Source organism: Myotis yumanensis, unplaced genomic scaffold (assembly GCF_028538775.1).
Source record: "Myotis yumanensis isolate MYYU_CA2020_CCGP unplaced genomic scaffold, mMyoYum1.0.hap1 SCAF_19, whole genome shotgun sequence".
Taxonomy (NCBI): domain Eukaryota; kingdom Metazoa; phylum Chordata; class Mammalia; order Chiroptera; family Vespertilionidae; genus Myotis; species Myotis yumanensis.
This window is the reverse complement of record NW_027223770.1, coordinates 23,810,880-23,836,372: the sequence shown is the minus strand read 5'-3', so window position 1 is coordinate 23,836,372 and position 25,493 is coordinate 23,810,880. Positions and strand designations below refer to the sequence as shown.

Below are 25,493 nucleotides of genomic sequence, written 5' to 3'. Positions count from 1 at the left end.
CAAGCCAGGTCTGTGCGTTCTGGTGAGAACAGACCCCTCGGCCTCGCCAACATCAGGAGTCACTGACTCCATCAGAGTCCAGCGTCCAGGGTACCCCGGCCTTGCATTTCTCCAGAGGGTTGGGAGCAGCTGTGGCCAGATTTCTGTGGCCCTGGTCTTTGCACATCATTTTTCTTTATTTCAGAGAGGAAGGAAGAGGGAGAAAGAGAAAATCAATGATGAGAGAGCGTCACTGACTGACTGCCTTCTGTACACCCCTTCTGGGGACTGAGCCCACAGCCGGGGCGTGTGCCCTGACCGGGAATCAAACCATGATCTCCCGGTTCATAGGTCGAGCTCAACCGGTGACGTAAAGAACAACCTGTGCCAGCGAGACTAGTGGCAGCTCCTGCCTAGACAACGTGCTCCTGAGAGGCGCTAGGAAAGGGAGCGACGCGACGAGGTTGTGGAATAACCTTGAAGTGAGGCATCGAGTTGGAGAGCGTGCCTTTAGTTTCTGACATTTACAGCTGTTTCTCGTGATGACAGTGTTTGACACGGAAGGAGTCTGTTTGCTTCCAATGATACCAAGTGGCACCTTTCAGAGGCCGTTGTAGTCAGTGACCAGAGCAAGGGCTTTGCAGTGGCTCCTCAAGTGCTCCACTCACTGTGTTTCACTAAAAACAGCTGGAAGGTTGGGCTCTGATCAGGAGTCCTCTCCATCCCCACTTGCACCCAGTTGTTTATTTATTTACACGGTCCCGTGTCTGAGGTTCAGGCTGGTCAGGTGGGGCGGGTGGGCCAGAGTCAGAGGCCTCAGGGAGGCCTGGATCAGCAGGCTCCCACAGCAGGCACACCCGGTGCTCTGAGGCCACTAGAGGGCGACGCGACACCGTCAGCCACTCCTGCTGGCACTGGCCGCTGCCAGACAGAGCCAGCGCCTCCTCCACATTTTCGCGGCAAGCCCACGATTATGAATCACTGACACTTCCAGACTAAAACGATTAGCCTCTTCACGTGGGGCTTGTAATTATTTGAACAACTGCCTTTGTTTAGCCGCGGTCCCGCTGCTGAGGGACTAGGTCAGCCAGTAGGAACGTGGGACACAACATTTCACCCTGGGCTGCACCCGTGTTTGACTTGATCTGCCTTAAGGGAAGTGCCAGGGGCTCTTTCCTGGGACCACACTGCGCCTCACTGTCGGGAAGGGTGAGCATGCCGTCTCTCTGAGGATGGCCCCGTTCCATGTGATGGCACACGAGCCGTCACCAGTCATCAAGTCAAATCCTGTCCGACACCCAAGGGAGAAAAGGCACCAAAGAAGAGTTGCAGGTGTTTAGTGTGAAAGGGACTGGGACCCTGGTCATGTCCGTGGCATTTGTTTTAATCAACTTAGAGGGAAGGATGGTGACCCAGGCCCCTGAGCTTGGACTTCCCTGCTTCTGTGGAAGGTGGGCCCCCGGACGGCTCTTGTCCTGGCCCACATGCTGACAGCAGTGTCTGGGGGTCACGTCGGATGTGAGGGGCTCCACTAGGAGAAGCTGCTCGTTCACTCTGGTCCCAAGTCACCCCTCAGTTTGCAGATGGCGCTTCATCCAAAAGCCAGAAGCTGCGTTAGTCAAGGAACCAGACTTAGAATAGGAAATCCCTCAGGGTTTGGTCAGACCACCCCTTAAAGGTCCATTTGGGGAGTTAGGACTTCTAGTCTTTGCCGTCCTTATCATTATTTCCATTTATTTCAGTTCCCTGTTTCCTGTAGGTACGGCCTTAAAAACCAAGGCTATAGGACAGCCCGTGTGCAGGACTTTGGTAGCTGCTCTTGACGAGAAGGGCTGCTTGTTGAAGTGGAGGTACCTGTGTCAGGACCCCAGAAACTTGATTAAAACTGGTTGTTTGAAAACAAACAAACAAAAAAACTTGCTGTTTGTGCTGGCTCGGTTGGTAAACGCCTTCCTAAACAGGGGAGCTTGGGAATTCACCCAGACCTCTCAGCTAAGATGCGAGGCAGGGGCCTGGCCCTGCCCAGGGCTCAGCCATGAGGAGAGCGTGGCTGTGGCTGGGTCATGACTGTAATGACCGCTCTGGGGGAAAGGACTCTGGCAAAATCAAGTAGCGAAATAACCAGCTTACCCTTCAGCAGATGCCCCGGGAGCTGAGACTGACCGTTCAGGTGCCTGTTTTCTAAATAGCCTGAGGGTTCGGAGAGTCAGGGAATGTCTGTCCATGGAAACAGCCAGACCTACTCCACAGTGTGGAAGGGAAGATGAGGCCCTTGAGACTGGCAGCCCCGCCGCCAGGCTCTCTGACTGATTCTTCAAAGCATCACAGAAAAGGTTCCTCTACCTTCGGAAGTCCTGTGTGAGCAGGGGCGTCCAGGCGCCCGTGGGAAGAGGCCTGCTGGTTGCACAGGTTTCCACGCAGACAGAGCACTGGGAAGGTTATTGCCACATGAAGACTGCGAGGTCATAGAGGGACCATGTCTGGGCTCCCCTGGATGCCCTCACACACACACACCACTGACCTAGGCCACTGGCAGGAGGGCCCGCCCCCTTCCCCTCAGGGGCCTCTGTTGAGAAAGCTCAGCACCTGCTCACCTGCCAGGAGAACTGGCTGTGGGAACCCAGTGTATCTCAGAGGCCGAGTCCCTAAACCAACAACAGCCACCCAGAGCCACTTCCAGGTGCTCACTGCCCACCCTGTGAAAAGGAGCAACTCTCCCCTCTGCAAAGACCAGGCCTTTGCCTGGCCTGTGCGCACTGCTGCCCCTCCCCTTCCCGTCCCGCCTGGTCCACAGCCAGCTCTCCAGGCAGTGGGCTCGCCCTGTGACAGGCAGGGTCCCAGCCTGCTGGTGAAGAAGGGTGCTTCCTGGGGAACAGGCAGCTTGTAGGACACCTGGCCTTCTTGTCTTGTTCCACTTCAAAAGATCCATCTGTAGAGATTTCAGAGGTCAGAGCGGCCGAGTCTTTGCTGGAATTTGTGGGACTGTTAGTTGCAGGTGCAGGGCTGACGCTGAACCTTTTATCTTTCAAACCCAGGACTTAAGAAGCCAGCAAATATCCCTTCTAGACTGACATATGGAGGTGCAGAGTAGCATTTCCTTGAATCGTCCCTCCGTTTTCATCTAACAGGTGACATGAATTTGGATAGAGACGTCGCTTTATTTCCTTTCTTCAAGTTCACATTGGATTATAGCTAATCTTTCTGTACAAGGGCAATGCTCCCACATGCTGGAGGCAGAATTCGGAGACGGTTTCCAGGGCATCCTTTCCAACGCATTCAATCAGTTTCCCACTGCCTTTTAACGGAGCTGTCATTCTGCCGTGCGACCTGTCTGCCCACAGGCCACTCTGCCGTCACCTGCCTGCTGCCTCGCTGCCTGGACAGGGTCCCATCCAGGCCCTCGCCCAGGGCTGGAGGCATGTGCCAGCTCAGTAGCATCTACAAGGCACTGTCCCAGGAGGGCCTGGGTCTACAATTGGGATACACAGTTCAGAGAAAAGTCTCCCCATTTCCCAGGCTGGCATTTCAGGACCTTTTCCCTTTTCTCTCAGTTCACCAAGTCCTGGCAAGTCTCCATCTCTTTATTCACCTCAGCCCCCAGCCCAGTGTCCCAATTGTTTCTTCTTAGTTTATTAAGGTTCATACAGCCTTGCTCTCCATCCGCAATTCTTTTGGAAAGAAATACACCTGTAGAGAAAGGAATCCCCACGTGGTGATGCTGCTGTGAGCAGTGCCCACCCCATCGCCCATGCAACCGTGTGGACCTTCACATGTGCCTGGTCCTCCGGGCCCATTTCAGCCCCTGCTCAGGGCTGGCCTGGCGTGTGGGAGCCCGGCCCTGCCAGGCCCCGTGTCAGCCTCCGTGCTTGCTCTGCAGGGCCTGATGCACTCCAGCGGCCCCGTGGGCCGGCACCGGCAGCTAGTCCTGGTTCTGGAGGGGGAGCTCTACCTCATCCCTTTCGCCCTCCTGAAAGGAAGCTCCTCCAACGAGTACCTGTATGAGCGCTTCACCCTCATCGCCGTCCCGTCCATCCGCGCCCTCGGCCCGCAGGCCAAGGTAAGGCTCTGGCAGGCCTGTGGGGGCCACGCTCTCAGGTCCGCGAGGGGTCTTTGGCCAGACTGGGGCCTGAAGTGATAGGATGTGATCTCTTCAAACTGCCGATTGTATAGCTTGCAGGTGGGTAGGGTGACTTCAGATCTGTCCAAAGGCAGGGGCACAGCCCTCCTGACCCCTGACCGTTCTTTGCTACTTCAGGAGGCCACGATATGGGTCGTTTCTCTTTCAATTTCTCTGCTGTGACATTAGGGTTGCAAGCTACTCAGAGGCACTAAGCCAGGCTGGAGGCCACAGGCCGAGTACCGAGTGCCTTGCTCATCCCACCCTTCAGCTGCCCAGCAGAGGGCCACAGGCAGCAATGGTGGACAAGATGAGTGTAAGTGGAAAAGAGCGCCATCGGCCAACAAAAGAACTGGAAACAAATGCAGCTTTCAGGGGACAGGACGGGACTTGGGTTTCATTCGGCAAAAGCCAGCATGGGAAGAAGCCCTTGTGAAAATCAGGGGAGCGGCAGTGGGCCATCCAGCCAGAGGTCTCACCTGCCGGCCACCCTGGCCCTGCCCACCTGACTAGAGAGCCTTTCAGCCAACCCTGAATCTCTCCCTTTTCCAAACTCAGAGACCCTGAAATCCAGGCTTCCTCTGGCCCTTCATGGCCCGATGCTCCCCACTCCCCTGGCATCACCACCAGGACCTGAATGAATTGCTCAGCTTCAAACTTAAATGCCCTCCAGCTGCCAGCTGCTCTCAGAGCCCCTCAGACCACCAGGCGGGTCTTGGTCAGATGGGCCGCCTGTGGGGGGAGAGTGTCTGCAGGTTGAAACACCCAGACCCCAGGCCCAGGGTGCAAGCGGTCCCCAGGGGACCTGCCTGACCAGGCTCTGTTGGCCTTGGTCATTGGCATGGTTTAAACCACGACATTTTTGCTTCACGGGGTTTGAAGGTCTTAGTTTTGGCTATTTTTGTTGCTGAATCATACCTTACTCATGGGACAGAATCAGTTCCAAGTGAAGGAAATTATATTTTCTCTGAGTTTTTCTTCTGACTTTGGTTGACAATCCCAGATGGGCAGTGAGCTGGCCTGGTCGGATGCTGCTCCACAGGCAGCTCCCTGCACCTGCTGCCAGGAGCACCCGGGATCAGAGGTGGCCTCTGCTGAGAGCTTCCTGTCGGTGACAACAGTGAGCTGGCTGTTGGCCAACGTCACGAGGGGATGGAAGAGTCCTGTCTCCTGACAGGCACCCAATAGGCATTTCTCTACCCAAAGTTTAAGGCATCCCCAAGTGTAGACACTAAAACAGTTATTTTGAAATAATGTGATGTTTTCCAGAAAGCACCAAAAGACATCACGGCAGGAAAATCAGAACTTTGTTGGACTTCTTCTTGCTGATTTTATAATTCAGTGCTGTCTTTATTTTGCAACACACACTGCGGAAGGGAACTATAATCTTTTCAGTTTGCCGTGTCTCTGAAGGACTTAATTTGGCCCTGTCTCCCCTGAGTTTGACTTGCTTTGTAAACAAAGCCACCCCTACGCCCTGACTCATCAGGAGTGGGTTTCCCCTTAGGGGTGCACAGGGAGGGCCTGTAGGGGTGAGGCTCAGGGCAGGCAGGCACCACAGACCCTCGCCTCCAACATGTTCTGTCCCATAAACACCTGCTACCACCCCTCCTGGGGTTTGACAAATGGGAAGCAGCTTTCTTACCACCCAGTCCTGATTATTTTCAAGAGCTTGTCATAGCAGGTGTGATTTTCAGTAAGACATCACCTTGTCAGTAGGTGTTGAAAATCAGAGCGAGGGAGGTTATTGGGAGAACAGGTGGAGCCAAGGTAGACCCAGCCCTGACAGGAGAGCTGGCCTTCCCTGGGCTCCTGAGAAGCCCGGCCAGTCTGACAGTGGTTTGCTTGTCCTTCCTCCCTCCCAGTCTCACCTGAGGAAAACCCCGCCCACCTACTCCAGCTCCACCTCCATGGCAGCTGTCATTGGCAACCCGAAGCTCCCGTCAGCGGTGATGGACAGGTGGCTGTGGGGGCCGATGCCATCAGCCGAAGAGGAAGCCTACATGGTGTCGGAGCTGCTGGGCTGCCAGCCCCTGGTGGGCAGTGTGGCCACCAAAGAGCGGGTCATGAGTGCCCTGACCCAGGCTGAGTGTGTCCACTTTGCCACCCACATTTCTTGGAAACTCTCGGCCTTGGTCCTCACACCCAGTGTGGATGGCAACCCTGCCAACAGCAAGAGCTCCTTCGGCCACCCCTACACAATCCCTGAGTCCCTGCGGGTGCAGGACGACACCAGTGATGGGGAGAGCATTTCGGATTGCCCACCCCTGCAGGAGCTGCTGCTCACAGCCGCCGACATCCTGGACCTGCGCCTTCCCGTGAAGCTGGTGGTCCTCGGCTCCTCGCAGGAGTCCAATAGCAAAGTCACAGCCGATGGGGTCATCGCGCTGACACGGGCCTTCCTGGCTGCGGGTGCACAGTGTGTCCTCGTGTCTCTGTGGCCTGTGCCCGTGGCTGCTTCCAAGATGTTTCTCCACGCCTTCTACTCGTCCCTGCTGAACAGCCTGAAAGCCAGCGCTGCCCTGGGAGAGGCCATGAAGGTGGTGCAGAGCAGCAAGGCCTTCTCGCACCCCTCCAACTGGGCAGGTGAGCGCAGGGCCGCCAACTGGCACCTCTGTCAGGGGCCTCCCCCAGGTCAGTCCTCACAGCCTGGGAGAGGTGGGGAGGGCAGGGCGGGGCACTGGGAAAGGCAGATGGGAAGATTCTGGGGGAGCCTCCTTTGCTGAGACCTGCCCTCTGCCAAGTCAGTCTTTTGCTACCATGGCATTAAAATAGTCCTTTGACCAGGGAGCAGAAGTTTGCCATCAGAGTGTGCATGTAAAACTCCTGAGGTGTTTACCGAATGGTCCACTTTATGGCACCCTTGTGTAGAATCCCACGACTGTAGAAGAGTGGTGCGGTAGAAAGACCCTAGATTTGGTATTCGCAAGACTTGGGTTTGATTTAGCTCTGCAGTCAAGCTGTGTGACCTGAGACAGGTTACTAACGCTCTCTGAAGCTCCATGGTAACATGAAGATGATGGTGATGCTGAGAACTCCCTGCCCACTTTTGAGATGATCTGTGAGGAGTGGGCTGAATGTCTTATGATGCGTGAGGCACTGCACGTTCTGGAGAGCCAACACCACATGCTCTGAGGGGGCCTGCCGCAAGGGGTGAAGGGAGAATGTTCCCTATGACAGCTGGTCACAGGAGCGGGGGCGAGGGACTCTGCCTCTCAGCTCCATATGATGATCTTCATCCTTCAGGGTCCCTGTGAACGCCCCTATACCCTCCCTGATAGGCTGCGATCCAAACCCAACTTCGGCCATTCTCCCACCAGCCTTTCACCCAGCTGCGCTGGTTTTGCTGACACAACTCATGACCTTCAGTCCGTGGTGGTCTCTCAGAATTGGCCCCTACACCTCCCAGGACACTGCACCAATGGGACAGTACTGACCCATAAAGCAGTGTCTTAAACCTTGAGAAGCAGAGGAACATCAAACATACTATTTCCAAACAATTATATTTTGTTTGAATGGCCAAAAATGTACCATCTATGGGTATATTTAAAAGTTGGGAACAAAATGGCCTTCAACTTACTTTTCCTCCAGAATCAATCCAGTTGACATGTGCCAATGTTTTTGGTGTCATTTTCTGAAGTTGGATAAGCCCTGAAGTGGGGCCATGGTGTTCCCACGCCCAGCCGGCCAGCAAACGAGGAGCCTGCAGGGGCCCTGGGTGCAGAGCTGTGCTGTGGTGCCAGGCGGATGAGCTATGTTGATATACAGAAACATCTGTTTACATCACTAGCACACACAGCTGTAGTGTTTTGTTTTTTTTAAGGTATCAAAAAACTATGTAGAATCTATCCTATTCTTGTGGCTGGAGAGAAACATTTAGTTGGTCCAACAGGCCTGGTCTTTGGCGGCCCTCACCTCATGGGTGGGCAGGCAGGCACTGGGGTGGGGCCTGGCTATACTGCTGAGCTACTTCTGCCGCCAGATGCAGAAATCAGAGGCGATGCTGGTGGTTCTCATGCAGTCACGGAGATCTCAGCACACGGTGCTGTTTTATACACGCCAGCAGTCAGAAGGGCCTTTGGCCTGGCACAGCCCCACCGCACATACCGCAGGGTTTGTGGGAACCGGCCCCTGTGCTTAGCCAGTTATTCCTGACACGTGCCCTGTCCCTCCGTGCAGGCCCCTCCCTGGCTTCCCAGTGTACTTAGGGACATGGCATTTTTGTTTAGTTTTAGTGACAGATAATTTAAAGTCACAACTGTGTTCTGGGAAAAACGATGTTTAATGATGCTGTCCCATTACCCTTAAAACCGGCTTTGGCTCATTCATTCTGTTTTTTTCACTCATTCTTTTAGAAAACCCTTTCCCTCCGTTTGGGGGCAGGTTGGCCTAACGTTGCTTGGTGGCTTAAGGAGACTGCTCCGTCTGCCTCCTCCAGCCCTCCTTACAGAGCAGTGCTGAGGGAAGAGGCACGGGATCTAGGTGGATGTGTGGCTCTTCCCAGCCTGGCTCAGCTGCTCATTCTTACAGCTGGAGGAATACCTCTTTTTAAAAAATATATTTTATTGATTTTTTACAGAGAGGAAGGGAGAAGGATAGAGAGTTAGAAACATTGATGAGAAAGAAACATTGATCAGCTGCCTCCTGCACACCTCCCACTGGGGATGTGCTCACAACCTTGACCGGAATCGAACCTGGGACCTTTCAGTCCGCAGGCCGATGCTCTATCCACTGAGCCAAACCAGTCAGGGCATGGAGGAGTACCTCTTGCCCTCTCGCCCAGGGCCCCAAGGACTCAGGCACACCTGCCCCCCGTCCCTGGGCATGTACCAGACAGACACAGTTGTACTTCTGGGAAAACAAAGTACATCATTCCTTGAGATGGTGGCCAAGCCAGGGATGGTGGCCCAGGACATCCGTTCCCTCCTTTGCTCGCAGCGTAGTGGAAAAGTAGAGGCAGTTTCCTGAGTACCAGTCACTGCAAGCAGCACTGCACACCTACGGAGCAGTATTGATTCTAAAAAGGGAGGGGACTGAAGGGTGACAGCTGCCCCCGTGAGTGGAATGCTCCACAGTCCAGCCCATAGAGCAACTGTCCTGGCAGCCCCTTTCTGCTGGGCAACTGCGGAAGGGGTGAGCTGTAGAGCCAACCCAGCTGAGGTGACAACAGGCTCTGAGGTTCCCTCTGTGCTCTCCACAGGGTTCATGCTCATCGGGAGTGACGTGAAGCTGAACAGCCCCTCCTCGCTCGTGGGCCAGGCCCTCACGGAGGTCCTGCAGCACCCGGAGCGTGCGCGGGATGCCCTTCGAGTGCTGCTGCACCTGGTAAGGGACTGGGGAGCCCTCACCCAGGCTCCCATGGAGCAGAGGCTGCCAGAAATGCACAGGGGAGGCTGAATGGTTTTCATAGCACCAGGACGTATGAGTAGGTGGAGGGGACATTGTCCCAATATGCCTGTGGTCAAGCCAGTTGGTCCAGGTGGTGGGCATAAAGTGTGATGTCACACAGATGGCTACAGTAGTCCTCGCCAAGACCCTGGGGGAGGGAGAGCCGAGCAGTGACCTGGAGCAGGGGCCTGCACCACAACCATTTCTGGGCCATGTGGCTTTGGGCAAGTCATCTTAGCATCCTGAGCCTCAATTTCCTCATCTGGAAGCAGGGATCAAACTTTAACTTTTCAAGGTTATTGCGAGGATTAGAGGAAAGGTGAGTAGCTGGCACACAATAGCGTTCCAGTAGCTGAGATGGTATTTTATAGTCAGATGGCACTGGCTTTCCCCTAAATTTAGTTGGAAGAAGAATCTGAGCCTGACCTTGACTTTGGCCAGCCCTGATCTTTGCAGGACTTGGGTGAGAGTACAAATGGCGGGCCCATGACATTTTGTACACATTTAAAAGTTACACATAATGCCAAGAACTAGTGATACAAACCTTGCTTCACCCTTCTACCTTGACAACCTGGAAAGCAGTTTCAAATAATTTAGAATTCTTAACCTCCTTGGAGTTCTGTGCCAGAAAGACCAGCCCAGTCCTAGCCAGGAGCCCACACCACATCCAAGCTCTTTCCATACTTGATGCAAACAGCTGCCCCATGGCCACCTCACAGGATAGGGGTGTATACGAGGGCAGACCCAGGGAAGGGTCCACAGGGGCCCTGGGAGTGGGAAGTTTAGAGTCTGGGGACGGGGTTCTAGGTGGGCATGTGGAACCTGGAAACTTCTGATAGTTCTCAGGCCAGACTTAATGTAGCCCACATGCCTGCTACAGGGTAGATGTGCCCACATGTTTTGAGGATTTGGGGAGACTGTCTCCATTAATTTTTTGTCTGTGCCTGGAAACTGCATAGAGCCCTTAAGTTGCTGAGTGCTGGGGCTCTTCTCAGGTCCCTGTCAGCCCCAAGCCACCCTCTTTCTTGCAGAAGCCCCCAGACTGCTTTTCTTAAATAACGAAACTGCCCTGTTTGGTTTGCTTCTCCGAGACAAAGCTGCGGAGTAAGAGCCAGGCCTCTCAGCGGCTCCCCATTTGGCCTTGAGGCTCCTAGGGCACATTTAAGGGTTTTCATTATTGGCTTCATCTGGTTTGACTGCAGAGGCCATGGGTCAAGTTCACCAGCCCTTACGTCTTTCTAATCACTCTCGGTGCCCCTTGACCCTGTGTGCAGTGTCTTCAAGGCCCTTCCAGCCTGATGGACAGCCAGCTGGCTAGTATCCATCTTGCCCAGGAACACTCATTTCTTGCTGCCTGTGATGTCGGCCCACAGCAACAAGATTTTACTCTAAGAAAAGTGTCAGGTGACATCTTGGAATGACTCTTCTGTCCCTCCAGTGCTGGCATCCGTGCCCCAGGGCATGCAGCATCTCAGGATGGACTGAAGTTCTCTATAGAGAGAACTGCCAGGGGAAGGTCTGAGGCTGTGGGGAGTGCTAGGGAGTGCTCATGGGGAGAGAGAACATTGTAGTTACTTGATGTGTTTAGCCCACATGTCCCAGGCACTGGAGTAGGTCCTGGAAGTGGGGCGGGCCACTTGGAGGAGGTACAGGTCCCAGAGGCAAGTGCTGTGGGGTGAAGGATGAGTTGGAGAGGTTTTGCCAGCCAGGGCCCTTGGATGGGCACTGTTTGGTGTATGGGGCACTGAATGGGGGGTCTTGAAGGTCTGAGGTTTATTCTAATGAGGGGTAGCCTTGTATGGTTTGGGCAGGCTCCTGACCTCAGACTGGCTTTCAGGCACATCACTTTAGTGTCTGTGGAGGAGCGCCTGGGGCAGGAGGAGGTGGGTTAGGGGAGGGGCAGAATTCTTCCGTGTTGCACCAGCCCTTGCTGGCTTTGATTATAACATCCCTGCCCCTCTGTAGCCTCCCTTTCAAGAAGCCGGGCCGTTTGCTGCAATGTCATGGTCCTCAGGCCTGGGTGACCTGCACTGGCTTCATAGGTAACAAAGCCACTCAGAGAAACCAGGGCTGGCCCCTGAGCACAGCAGCGCCTCACTCTCCTTCTTTCTTCCTCTTCCAGGTGGAGAAGTCCCTGCAGCGCATTCAGAATGGGCAGCGCAATGCCATGTACACATCCCAGCAGAGTGTGGAGAACAAAGTGGGTGGCATCCCCGGCTGGCAGGCCCTCCTCACCGCCGTGGGCTTCCGGCTGGACCCCCCAGCCAGTGGCCTGCCAGCAGCCGTCTTCTTCCCAACCTCCGACCCAGGCGACCGGCTGCAGCAATGCAGCAGCACCATCCAGTCCCTGCTGGGTGAGCTCGGGCAGGGCGGGCAGGAGGGGCTGACTGACTGCTTGGGCAGAGGGGTCGGTGGCCATGGCCCCTGCACTCACCAGGATGCTGGGTCTCATCGCTGGGAAGGAGAGTGTCTTGAGAAATGGCCGAGTCCCAGACACAGACTTCTGATTTAGCGGAAACTAGTGCTCTTGACCTGATCGTCTGATTTGCAATGGCAAGGCATTCTTTGCCATAGGGTACTGCCCTGGCTCTCCCTCTTCCTGAGGTAATGGTGGGTGAACAGCAGCCCCTGTTAATATTTAATCAGCAGCTTTGGATCTGAGAGCCATGCAGCCTCCCCAGGTGAAGTGGGGTGCAGAAGCTCAGGGCTGCCCTTTGTGCATCGCTCAGCGGGGTGATGCTGCCGGAGTGGCTGAGACAGGGTTCTGGAAATGTGACCCTGCACCTGGAGGGCTGCAGTAGGGTCAGGACTGGTGCTCGCCCCCAACCTGCCTTTCTTGGAGACCGTTCTCTGCTGTCAGACATGGACGTGCAGGACTGGCTGTCCTGAAGGCCACCAAAGCTGAGCTCTTTCCTCTGGGAAGGCAGCAGGACTGTGGGTTCAGAGGTCCCTCTGGATAACACCCATCTCCCTCTTCTTGGTGTAGGTCTTCCCAACCCTGCCCTCCAAGCCCTCTGCAAACTCATCACTGCCTCGGAGACGGGCGAGCAGCTCATCAGCCGGGTGAGTCGAGCTAGGACGGCTGAGCCCAGGTTTGAGGGCGCCATGCCGAGTTAGAAAGAGGGTGACTTGGCCCTGAATAGGGATTTGCAAGTCGTCCACTTGTTTTTTCAGCCTTTGTGATTAGAAGGAAGAGGCAAAAGCTGGAGTAAGCATGTGCTAGACACAGAGGGGCGCTGAATCCCAAGAGCTTAAGGACCTTCAGAGGACACTCAAGGGGCTGCTGTCACCTGTAATCGCAGGGCATTTTCTGAACTCTCCATTCAGTGGCCTCCTGCACCTTGTCATCCCACCCGTTTTTCCTGCTAACTGACAAGTGTTAAGCAGCCACCTTCCCTAAGCCAGCAGGTGTGGGGCCAGCCTGGCTACAGGTGCTCCAGTACTTATTCTCAGATCAAAGTATGAACTCCACTTGAAATAAAATAGCCACTAAGGCACAGCAGTGATCCCAAACAGCTCTATTTCAAGGTACCACTTAGCAGGTTTTTAAAAATGTGCTTCCTATTAAGGCAGTGGAGATCTAATTCAGGTATCGGGAGGATGCTGACTCTCAGAGCTTCTAATCTTCCTACTGGCTACAAGGTCTGGCACAAGCCCCAGGATGACAGCCATGGGTACGAGGGCTTCTGGAGGAAGCAGCAACCCTGAAGAGCACGGAAGAGTTTTCTCTGGTCCACCTGAGTGTAATAATTTGAAAAAATAACATGCATTATTACATATTTATCAGAAATATTTCTACATGGAAATCAAGCTCCTCCTGTTAGAATTAACCTCTGAAAATCTGAGTGGTGCCTGGAGCCTCCACATATGTGAGGTTGTTTGCAGCCTGGATTTGAACATAGCTTAGTGGTCTGGCTCCTTCATTGAATTCCTACTCATTTTGTATTAAGTTTGTTACATCTGCTTTTAAACAGAATCAGGACAACACTTGTGCAATGTTGCATATTAAAGTGAACCCAGGTGGGCCAGAAGCCTGTGCTCTACAAAAAGAGAAAGAATTACACTTGCAGGACAAGACAGAGTCTAGTTGCTTAATTTCTTGCTTTCGGTGGCAGCACAGGGACTTTCCTGATATCCTTCTGCCTGGCCCAAGGAATTGTCCTGGGCTGCCCACTGTGGCTGGTGGACATTTCCTGAGTCACTATGGACTTTGGTTTACAGAGTGGCCTGTTCATACCCACTGTGCCTCTTCCCCACTTGAGTCTGACCTGCCCTCCTCCTCTCCTGGCAGGAAGGGCAGGACCTGGTTGACCCTGAGCCCCTTGACCCTGAGTGCTTCTGGTCTGGGTGTGGCTGTTCATTTTCCTGTGTGTCCCTGCTGACTCTTGCTCCTCTCCCCTCCCGGTCAGAGCCTCAGGCCTGGTATGGCGCTTCCTAAAGCAGTGATCAGCTCGTGTTGCATAACAACCTGTGCTTGAGTCTAAACTGTCTCTTTCTCTCTCTTTTTCTTTCTTTTTCTTATAATCTGCTGGCCGAAGGCTGTTAAAAATATGGTTGGAATGGTGAGTACTACTTTAAGTAGCAACTGTTGTCAGGTGAGCCCCTCAACCCACCCACCCACCCCCGAGGTCCCCGTGGCATGTTCTGAGCACACGTGCTGTGCTGTCTCTCGGAGGCCCATGCCCATGCCAACACTCGCTAGGGCTGGGGTGACTAGTGCCGCTCGCTCAGGTGGTCCATCCCCTTCCTCTGCTCTGGCTCCCCCTTTCCTGCTGCACCCTCTTGTGTTCTTGATTTGACCTTTCAGTTCCATCAGAATAGCAGAGGCAGAAGCAACTGAGTAGTGTTTATAGATTCAGGGAATCCAAAACATTGCACAGCACTTCAGCAGGTTGAGTGCTGAGGCTCCAGAGCTGGGGTGGGGAACGTCTGGCCCACGGGCCATATAAGGCCCAAGAAATCATTTGGTCTGGCCCTGCCAAGTTATTAGGGATGAGTTAATGAAATGCTTGACCAAGTTTAGGAGGCTAATTTTTAAGTTAATAATTTTGTATGGTCCACAAATGATGTTATAAATATCCAAATGGCCCTTGGCAGAAAAAGGTTCCCCACCCCTGCTCTAGAATGTACCCTTGGATTCTTCACCGTTTACCTCAAGATCATAAAGATGGTTTTAATTAAATAGACAAAAAGAGAGGGAGATGACCAGGCCTATAAACCGCCCCCCGCCAGCCCCTCTCCAGTGCTCACTAGCCCCGCAGCGAGTGTGCTCAAGGGAAGACGTGAGGCCGGAAGCAGAAACCCTGACTGTGGGCCGGCCCGTGACCTTTACCAACCCACCGCCCCTTGAGTTTCCCACAGAGAGAACAACAGGCATGAGACACTAAAGAGTATTTCAGATGCTATACAAACATAAGCTCGTTAGTGATGACAGTAACAGGCGAGAGGAGAGGAACTTGGGGACAAATCCTAGGCGGGCTGGAGGGGAAGGAGGCTTGGGAAGGAGCTCACGTGTTCGCTCTCACTCAGCTCCACCAGGTGCTGGTCCAGCTGCAGGCCTGCGAGAAGGAGCAGGACTTCGCTCTGGCTCCCATCCAAGTCTCCATCAGTGTCCAGCTGTGGCGGCTCCCGGGATGTCACGAATTCCTGGCGGCTCTAGGTAGGAAAGGCTTCTTAATTGGTTTCTTTAGTTCTATTTTTGAAAAATCAAGTTTTCTCCTAATTTCTTTTGGGTAAAGTTGGTAGGCTCTCAGGGGTTTTCTATCTCCTTAGAATTTTTATTACTCAAATAGTTACTTCAGAGGTTCTAGTGGTTTAGTACAATTCCCAAAGAGCTCCCCAGCTTTCTCCCATTTCCCTTATGACTTTTTCTCTCATTTGTGGTCATCGTTTTAATATGAATCTGCTAGATTCAGTACTGTTGGGAGTCATAAAACTATGGTTTTAATACTGGAAACTGGCAGAAAGAAAATACTATTGAAATCACCTTAGCTTTTACTGTGGGACCTAGAACTGCACGTACAGGCCCCTGTTCAATCCAGGTGCTCACTGTCCTTTTTCAACACTGAGGCAGCTCCCGACAGAACTTCCCTTGTGTCTCTGTGCCTTGCTTGGGAGCCATTCACACCATTGCTTTTTTTCGACTACCTGTCATGTGCCAGCCAGTGTCCTAGGCACTGGAGCTGCAGCAGTGAGCAAAGGACAAAAGGCCCTGCCCTCTTAGACAGACAGTAACTACCTCATCTAAGGGAGGCACCTTAGAAGGTGAGGCGCACTGTGACAGAAAAAAGCATCACGGTCCTAGTGACTGGCATGGAAGAGGGCAGAAATGGGTCGAGAAGACATGGGATGGCCTTTGGTTTTAACCTGAGAATGGGGAGTCTTTGGAGGATGACAGCCTGAATTCACTGTTATAGGGACCAGACATGGCAGGACAGCAGGTCCTCAAAGAAGAATTTTCTTCTGGTTGTAAGGCCCAGATATTCAGTATTGGGTCATTTTTTCTAACCCATTTTGCAGATGACCTTTCCTAGCCAACCTCAACTTAAGGCTGGCTCCATTGGTTTTTTAAGGTAACAAGGGAAACCCACAAAGCCCCCACTGCACACGTCCCCTGTGAATAGGCACTTTAATGTCCTTTAGAATTTGTATTTCCTTAAAGCAGTCTTCTTGGTGTAAACATAGCACATTTTTATCTAAATCAAAGTGGTCAGTAGCAAATGGAGCAAGAGGGAGAAAGGCCAGGTCTATACCCGGGACGCATCTCTTTTCACTTCCATGACAGGCTGTAGGGCTAGTCTTGGGGTAGTAACATGGGTGAGTAAGGAGATGAAGCCAAGACCTTTCTTTATAAAGAAAAAGCTCTTCTGTGCACAGGGCCTAAGCCTCCCGTGGGTGTAGGTGTGGTGGAGCCAGACCTCCTTACCTGTGAACTGGGTTTCAGTGCCCTTTGTCAGGTGTGTCACTGGCTCTCTGGTGCTGGGGTTGTGGGTGATTTTCCTTGATGTTTCTCTACTTCTCTGTACTTTCCAAATCCCATCGATACTCAAGGCATGAGTTGGTATGCACATACTTGTAATTTCCAGATCCTGTGGACTGAGATGGGGGAGGGAGGATGTGGCGGCTGGGCATCTAGAGAAGTGGCTTCCTCATTCTGAGGGCTCCGAGGGTCTGAAAGATGCCCCCTTTCCAGTCCTCAACATGAAACACATGCCATCAAAACCCATCACAGGGCTGTTGGTTATTTAGAGGACTGAGTTCTATTAGAATCATTTTGGTAAGAGCAGAGGTTTCTAACTAAAATATTACATTAATTTGTTTTTAAATGCTGAGACCTTCCTGTTGCTTTCAGAGACTGTTTATGATTCAGAGAGGAAAATGTCCCACAGCAAGCAGAATGCTGAGTGGCTCTCTGAATAAACCTAATTCCCAAAGGAAAGACAGTGTCACTCCGATATCAGAATCCTTGAGTAAGAATACTCTCTAGACACAAATTTCTCCGTTAGTAACTACTCTCCGTCATGAAAGGCGCAGCATGCTGGCAGGGCAGCATTGTAAATAAGTCCCAATCACTGCAACAGTGAGGTCAGAGGAGGGAAAGGGCCTGCGTCCGGGACTTCACCACCAAGCGCTTGCGTGGTTAGCGGAGCTCAGTGATCTGCTGAGTGAAGATTCTCCGTGCGGAAGGCTCTTCAGGCCCTAACTTCTTGCTTAGCGGTGCCTTTCTGTGGACAGAGCCCTTCGTCACAGCGTGTTTGGCTTCTTCCTCCCGAGTTCTTCCTGGGGCGACGCACTGGGTGCCTCTGGATGCTTGTGGCAAGAGCTCACTCCAGCCTCTTGCTCAGGAGGCTCATGCTTTTTGTTGTGCCCCAAGTCTCAGCAAACCCTTAGACTCGGGGAGCAGCCCCTCGTGGGCTTTGGCAGAGTGGAGTCCCTGCAGGGTGGTTCAGCCAAGAGAGCAGATTCCGATTCTCCACCATCACAGCTCACTCCAGAGCCCTTGGCAGCAGACACTGACCACGTATGAAGATACCGTCCTTGCCACTGAGAAGCTTCCACCTTCCCATGCACCAGCTCTGCATACTGGACCCAATGCCAAAGAGAGTGGCCAGTTTTTGTCCTGGACTGACTCCTTTAAGTGGACTGTTCTACAAAAGAATGGAGAAAACAAATGTTAATGAGCCTTACTAATTCCAGCCCTCAGCTCTCAAGAAGGCAGTTCAGGCAGGAAAGCAGCCAATGCTCTATGAAGGGACTCGGGAGCCCCAGGCAGGGTGCTTGTGGAGGGGTCTGTGGGGGTTCCCATGACACTGTATGAGGAGCCCTACAGCTCTCATCCTTTTCAGGATATGGAATCTTCCCTAAGGAAGCAGATGTTTATACTCTTTGTTCCTCTAGGTTTTGATCTCTGTGAAGTTGGTCAAGAGGAAGTAATCCTGAAAACCGGGAAACAGGCCAGTCGAAGAACCATGCACTTTGCACTCCAGTCGTTGCTCGCCCTTTTCGGTAAGAGCTCCGCCCAGCGCCCCTGGGGTCAGACACCAGCACATTTTAGGAAGGGGAAAGAAATGTGAAGAAACATTTTTGTGTGTGTATGTGTTAGGGACTGTTCAAGAGCAGTAAAGAAACTCCCTGCTCTTATGGGACTTACAATTAAAATACATGTAGTAAATTAGATGAGGTGCTGCCAAGTGCCATGAAGAAAACAAGCAGAGTATACTGGACTACAAAGTGGAACAGAGGCCGTAGAGCAGACAGGAGAGGGAGGAGTGGCACCAGGTCACTCAGGCCTGGGAGGGACACCTGCCTACCTGCTTTAAAGGGCCAAGCTGGCTGCAGAGTGAAGATGAATGCTGGCTCGATGGTAGCCATGGTTTGAAGGCAGAACCAACAGGATCTATTGAAGAATGTCTGTCAGACAGAGACATCAAAGGTGATACCCTATTTTTGGGAACAACTACCAGAAGGGACTACCTTTTGCTGAAACCTTGAAAGTAGCAGGAAGAATGAGTTTTATCTTGAATCCTCACCTAAGGATATGTTTTTTATTGATTGGAGAGAAACATTAATTGGTTGCCTCCCATATGCACACCAACCTGGGATTGAACCTGCAACCTTTTGGTGTACAGAACGATGCTCCAACCGAGCCACCAGGCTAGAGCGGACATACTCAGTTTTGAAGTATCCATTAGACACATACATAGGCAGCTGGTTCTAGAGTTTAGAGTTCAAGGAGAGGCCATGGTGGAGATGCATGCGTGCATACAGGTCCGAAGGGAAGAGGACTGTGAACATGCCAGGGTTCAAAGGTCACAAAGATGAGGAGAGGCCTGGGAAGGAGTCATCAGAGAAGGCAGAGTGCCATCGACCGCAGAACTGAGGAGTAAACACAGATGTGGTAGCATGGACGTTATTGGTGACCTTTACGAGAACTGGGAGGACAACAGCCTGAGTGGAGTTGGTTAAGAGAAAGTGGGCGGAGAGTGACTCCTGGGGAGGCTGCTGGAATGTGCAGCGATGGGGCCAGAGCTAGAGGGATAGGGGTTTGGTTCTAGGACAGGGGACATCATAGATTGCCTACAGGCCCCGGTCAGGGCAGGAGGCAGACGGGGGGGGGGGGGGGGGGGGGGGGGGGGCGTCCCCAGAAGAGGGAGCAGAGTAGAGAGTGCATGGTGGTTGCAGCGGGGTCTCCTAGGGTGTTTCTGTCCCTATGTAAGATGTCCTTTTCCCAACAGGACTGTGTTTTTCAGAATTACAAGATGAATTCAAGTTGTATATAAGTAGCACTTGTATAATTCTTTACTAGCTTCTATGCATATAAAGATGCTTGTGGTTTTGAAAGAAAAATCAAAACCATATAGAATTCTAACTGCCTTCTGGGTACATACGTTTTGTCTTAGATTCTACTGAGCTGCCCAAGCGCCTCAGCCTTGACAGCTCGTCTTCCCTGGAGTCCCTGGCCTCGGCCCAGTCTGTCTCTAATGCCCTGCCCTTGGGCTACCAGCACCCTCCCTTCTCTCCCACCGGTGCAGAGAGCATCGCTTCGGACGCCATCTCTGTGTACAGTTTGAGCTCCATCGCCTCCTCGATGAGCTTTGTCTCCAAGCCTGAGGGTGGGTCAGAAGGTGGGGGTCCCCGAGGACGGCAGGACTATGACAGGCCCAAGAATGCTTACCCGCAGCGATCCACCCTGCCTCGGAGCCAGCTATCCCCTCAGACCCGCCCTACAGGCAGCAAAGATGAGGAAGAATATGAAGGGTTTTCCATCATTAGCACTGAGCCTTTGGCAGCCTACCAAGAAAACAGAAAGACACGCTTCTCACCAGATTACAAACAGTCCCGAGTAGGGACAACTGGAGGTGTGAAAGTTTCTATAAGCTCCAAGGGGAGCATAAGCACTCCAAATTCTCCAGTTAAAATGACTCTGATTCCCAGCCCAAACTCACCCTTCCAAAAGGTTGGAAAACTAGCAAGTTCAGATACGGGAGAATCAGACCAGTCTAGCACAGAAACAGATAGCACTGTGAAATCCCAAGAAGAAAGCAACCCAAAGCTGGATCCACAAGAGTTGGCCCAGAAAATTCTAGAGGAGACACAAAGTCATCTTATTGCAGTGGAACGTCTTCAGAGGGGTGGCAGTCAGACCAGCAAGAACAACAACCCAGAAGACGGCATTTCCATGCCAAATAACACCGCCGTCTTCAGAGCATCAGAAACAAGTGCGTTCAGCAGGCCTACCCTCTCCCATCAGAAGAGTCAGCCATCACCAATTACTGTTAAACCAAAGCCCCCAGCCAGAAGCTCATCCCTGCCCAAGGTGAGTTCAGGATACAGCAGCCCCACCACCTTGGAGGTGTCCATCAAAGACAGCCCGAGCCAGCATAGTGGCCGCCCGTCGCCCGGCTCCGATTCCCAGACTTCCCTGACTGACCAGCCTCTCTTTAAACTGAAGTATCCCAGCTCTCCTTACAGTGCCCACATTTCCAAATCCCCAAGGAACATGTCCCCAAGCTCAGGCCACCACTCCCCTGCTGGTAGTGCACCATCCCCAGCTCTCTCCTATTCCTCAGCTGGTTCCGCTCGCTCGAGTCCAGCTGATGCTCCCGACATAGACAAACTGAAAATGGCAGCCATTGACGAAAAGGTGCAGGCTGTGCACAACCTGAAGATGTTCTGGCAGAGCACACCCCAGCATTCCACAGGACCCATGAAAATATTCCGGGGGACCCCTGGAACGATGACTTCCAAAAGAGACGTCCTCAGCCTGTTAAATCTGTCACCTCGGCACAACAAGAAGGAGGAAGGCGGAGACAAGCTTGAACTCAAGGAGCTGTCTTTGCAACAACACAGAGAAACACCACAAAAACCCCCTCCCAACGGACACTGGCGCAGCGAGACCACCACGTTGAGCACGCTGCCACCACCCGCCGGCCCTCCTGCTGCAGCCCCCACACGCCCTTTGAGACTTCCTTCTGGCAACGGCTACAAGTTTCTGTCCCCAGGAAGGTTTTTTCCTTCCTCTAAATGCTAAAGCATCTTTGTGCCAGGGACTCGGTGCAGCAGCCTGCAGAGGACCTGTTCGCTTGGCCCACTTGTCAGAGGGCAGTCACCCCACAGAGCCACCAGCTCTCTCACTAAGGGTGCACGCCAGGCCAGGGCACCACCACGCCCGACACCACCATGCACACACAGATGGTGGCTTCTCTGGGCCAGATTCATCAAAAGCCAGCACTTCTGTGGGATTGGTACAGGAGGCTCATGGAATTTTCTACACACTTCACCAAATGTTTACCTTTGAACTCTCTGCTTCTCATCTTTGATGTGATTCTTCAACAGGATTTTTGTATTAAAAATGGCCAGGGTTCTGGGGTGGGGAGAGGAAAGGGAGCACATATTTTGCTAAGAGGTATATATGCAGTACCTTTTATACACAGAAATACAAATAGAGCTTTTTTAAGGCTTTCAGGTGCTGACTGGGGGTGGGATATATAAAATCTCTCTAACTTGAATTCTACATGAAAATGTTGTATTAGCCAAAAACAGAATAATGGTTTAAAAAATGCCAATGATTTTAAATTAAATTGTAGCAGTTTTGGTCTCATGATACTGTAACATCACAGCAACAATGCAATAATTCAAAACAGCGCTTCCATCCTGAACTTGGTTTTGTCGAGCTCTACAAATATCCTTGGGGCCCACCGTCAACCAAACTTGAATTTTCTTAAAAAATTTATATAACTCTTATCCAGGCATTTCAGAACTATGCAATTGCGATTTAAAATGCAATTTTGTGCTTTTAAAACATTACTGACTTTTTTGTACGTGGATAAACAACTTGGTTTTATTATCAATAGTACTTTGCATTTATAGCTATTATTTTTAAAAGCTCAGAAAGTTTTTTAAAATGTCAAATTTTGAATAGTCATCAATAAGTAAATATCAAGCTTTGGGGTGGAAAGACTGAAATTATTCAGTTTCCTTATAAGCAAAAATAAAAATAAAAAAATAAAAAAATCCTCTAACTAGATTTAACCAGAATCTAGCCTTCCAGCTCCTATTCCCTTTATTAGCTGCTTAATTTTATTATCTTTTCCCATCTCCAGGCCTCTAAAACCAATTCTAACTCTGTTGCCAGGTTCCCACAATCCCAGCACCCCATGTCTGTGAGCTACACAGGGACCCTCATCTTTGCTGTGACCGGGGCCCCCTGCTCCTGTGTCAAGGACAAGCCCCTTCCCCTCCCACAGAAGGCTTTAAAGTCCACAGCCTGAGAAGCAGGGCCTTGGATGGATTTACATCCAAATACTGCTGAACAGGGAAACATACATCCCTGAAGGTGTTGCCAGCTGGGAAGAGACAAAATAATAGTCTAGAGAGGGGTGACATTAACATATCCGAATAAAGAAATGCAATGCTGAAAGTTCTATCAGTACTAAGGTTAGCTGGAGAATTTAAAGAAGCCTCTCGTAGGTAATTCTAAAATGAAAAGCCTTCATCCTCACCGTGAGGATTTATCACACAAAGGTGGGCTTTGCCCGGGGCACCAGCAGCACAGGGAGGGAGTGGACATGAGGGGCCTAGCATAAGGGTCACAAACATCAAGACCCACAGGGAGAGATTTTAACCTTGGGTAGGATCTCACTTTGTAAACACACTGACAACTGGCCCCGTTCCTCGGTATACTCTGAAAAGAGGAATGGATGACATTTATTCAATTTGTGTTATTCTCTGCTATGTCACAGAGGTTTTTTGCATTTAACCCAACAGCCATGTCCACAAAAGCAAACAATAAGGCTGTCCCAGTCTAACCCTGATCTAATACTGGAAGAGAAATAACTTTATAAAGAAGCAAGCAAGTATGAGGTTAACTTTATGTCAATAGGAAAAAAATAAGTGGTAATGAAAGTACTAGTGTAGCAAATGAAAGCCAAGTTTATAGCACTGTGCATTAGATAACAAAATCAGGTTCTCCGTTATGAAAACTAAACCTCACAGTAAATTTCTGAATCTATATGTAGATAGTTGGGCTGTTCCTTTCTTAGCAAATCTCAGCCTCTTTCCCAAGTGCCAAGGAGCCCTGGACGGAAGGCCTGGGGTCTGTGCTCTGTCCGTGAGGACAAGGCTGCTGCCCAGTGCCCACCTCTAGCTCATGCCTCCACCACACCACACCTTCCCGTGGTTATCAGGCCAGCTAGGAGGATTCGTGGACCCTAACTTGGTTTCAGTCCTACGTACATTGTTGTTACAGGTTTCATGTTGAAAAGCCAAATGGTATATGTGTTTTTTGTTGTTGTTCTATATATAAGCTACAATGAGGGAAAGCTGAGATGGTGAAATAATAGGACCAAACAAAATCACGGTAGAGTCGTTGCTTCTTTATGTTTACTGTCACTCTTGGTGTTTTCTACAGGAGTAAAATGGATGTAAAGTCAGAGTGAATTTTTCAGGCTATACTGAAGAAAAAAAGTATGCACTTAAAAATTGTGAGATTGGGTAATTCACAGATTTCTTTGTACAGGTCAAGAGTTGGCAAATTACAACCCAGAGGCTAAATCTGGTCAGAGGCCTGGTTTTTTTTTTACAACCATGAGCTAGGAATAGATTTTACATTTTTAAATAGTTATCTAAATACCCACATAACATTCTTGATTTTTTCCTCTTGGCCCACAAAGCCTAAAATATCTAAATACCTGGCCTTTTAAGAAAGTTTGCTGAGTCCTGGTATAGATAACAGAAAACACAATCAGAATAATGTGTTGTTTCTACAATCAAGGGGAACTGTCAGGTTATAGACAGAATCGATTGGCGTTCATGAGAACTCTGAGTCACATGGATAGAAGCGAATGACTCCTCCGTACATAGTCTTTGGCTTTTTGCTCCATTTTGGAAGGAGTCAATGGATGTGGGTAAAATTTACAAAAATTACTTTTTCTTTTCCATATGCAAATCCCATTGGATACAATTCGATTTCAGCTCAGGAAACTGGAATGCCCTGCCCCTACTGTACTCATCAGATGCAAATACACTGAACACAAGCAATAAAATCTCCCTTTCCTAGAAGCCTTGGTATGACCACAAAGCAAGGTAGGAGTAGATTCTACCTTAATTCTCACCAGTGAACTACTCAACTACTTTGCCTTTTAACTAAGTCAAAATACCAAGACACAATTAGCTACTAAAATTTACATTAGTGTGTAGTAAAATGAAAAAATTCTCACCTCCATCCATTTGAAAAAAAATCATGGTTCGCACTGATACTTGCTGGGTCTCAGCAGGAGACCAGTGCTGCACACACTGTCCCTATCCTGACCTTGTCCCAGTGACTCTCGGTAGGTGATCATGGTAGCAAGTCTCAGTAGGTGCCTGCCTGTCACTCCACTCCCACCACAAGGGGAACTGTCACTTTGTTAGTTTCACTTCAGGCTGGAAAAAATACCACGCAATAATCTGGTTGCTTTCAGTAAGTAGGCAGAAGGTGAAAAGTGTGTAATATTTTATCACATATTTTGTTGTTTTATCTAAAATGATTGTACATGTGGTTTGTGAACTGGGCCCTTGTTTGTGCCAGATCCTTCAGAGATATTCCATGTAAGGACACATGTGGTCACCTCTCCCTTCCTCAGACCCTGCCCCACGTGGCACTCACACCGCTGTATGCAGAGGTAGCCATCTTTGGCCTATGTGGACATTTTTGTAAATTGCAGTTTCCAGATGGCATTAAACTTTTTATATTATGAAATTTATCATGTAAAAAGAACTTCATATTTTTATTGAGATTGCTAAGGCACTTGGCCTTCTTTTGTGATTTCGGTGTCTATTAAAGCATGAGTTCCCTCGGTTTCGAGTGCTGTATCTGAATCACTGTCTATACACATTCCACACTTTCTAGGTCTCTTTGCAGTGCACAGGGTAGTCATGTGTCATGAATAAGCACGTATCTCTGTCTAGAGGTTTATCCTTGTAAATACACTGGACCCTCACATTTGCCAGGAAGACAATGGACAGCAGGCCAATCTGCATGCAGGCTTCTCCAGCGCCAAGGCACTAGGTATCTGTTAGTGGGTGGCTATTTAGATGCTAAAAGCTTCTGATATTCTGTGATCATAGTTGGAGGACCAGAAAATTCTAGTTATATTAAGTGTTTAGACAAAACAAAACAGAGTTCATTACAACCAGATCCCTATATCTAAAGAAACTTCCAAGGAAAGTATTTCAGAAAGAATGAAAACAGTCCTACATGTAAAAGTCTGAGAAGCATGATGGACTAGTGAACAAAGAACTAGGTAAATATGAATAAATCAAAACAAATATTGACTGTATAAACAGAGTACTGTCTTATTTGGGTAACAATAAAAAATTAAAATACTAGATGATAACATGTAAAACAAGGAAGTTAAAGTATTACAGGTTGTTTGGGAAGAGTAGGATACTTTTTAGAGTAAATTAAATAAATGTACATAATCACCCACAAAAATAGAAATAGATGGCTATACTTCCAAACTAGCTGGGG

At 50.6% G+C, this 25,493-nt stretch overlaps 1 protein-coding gene and 1 long non-coding RNA gene across 2 annotated transcripts in view; one reads left to right on the top strand and one right to left on the bottom strand.

Annotated features, from left to right (window-relative positions):
* TTC28 (tetratricopeptide repeat domain 28) overlaps positions 1-24,821 on the top strand; it is a 300,310-nt gene extending 275,489 nt beyond the window's left edge. Inside the window, exons 14-21 of the mRNA XM_070399969.1 lie at positions 3,857-4,036; positions 5,962-6,682; positions 9,297-9,421; positions 11,607-11,838; positions 12,471-12,547; positions 15,014-15,143; positions 17,882-17,989; positions 19,384-24,821. Coding sequence (XP_070256070.1) covers positions 3,857-4,036; positions 5,962-6,682; positions 9,297-9,421; positions 11,607-11,838; positions 12,471-12,547; positions 15,014-15,143; positions 17,882-17,989; positions 19,384-21,014 — 3,204 coding nt within the window. The 3' untranslated portion in view covers positions 21,015-24,821. The remainder of the gene's footprint in view (positions 1-3,856; positions 4,037-5,961; positions 6,683-9,296; positions 9,422-11,606; positions 11,839-12,470; positions 12,548-15,013; positions 15,144-17,881; positions 17,990-19,383) is intronic.
* LOC138997975 (uncharacterized) overlaps positions 12,470-25,493 on the bottom strand; it is a 39,682-nt gene continuing 26,658 nt past the window's right edge. Inside the window, exons 3-5 of the long non-coding RNA XR_011469056.1 lie at positions 16,410-17,631; positions 14,996-15,139; positions 12,470-13,221 (exon numbers count right to left, since the gene is read on the bottom strand). This is a non-coding gene — a long non-coding RNA (uncharacterized lncRNA). The remainder of the gene's footprint in view (positions 13,222-14,995; positions 15,140-16,409; positions 17,632-25,493) is intronic.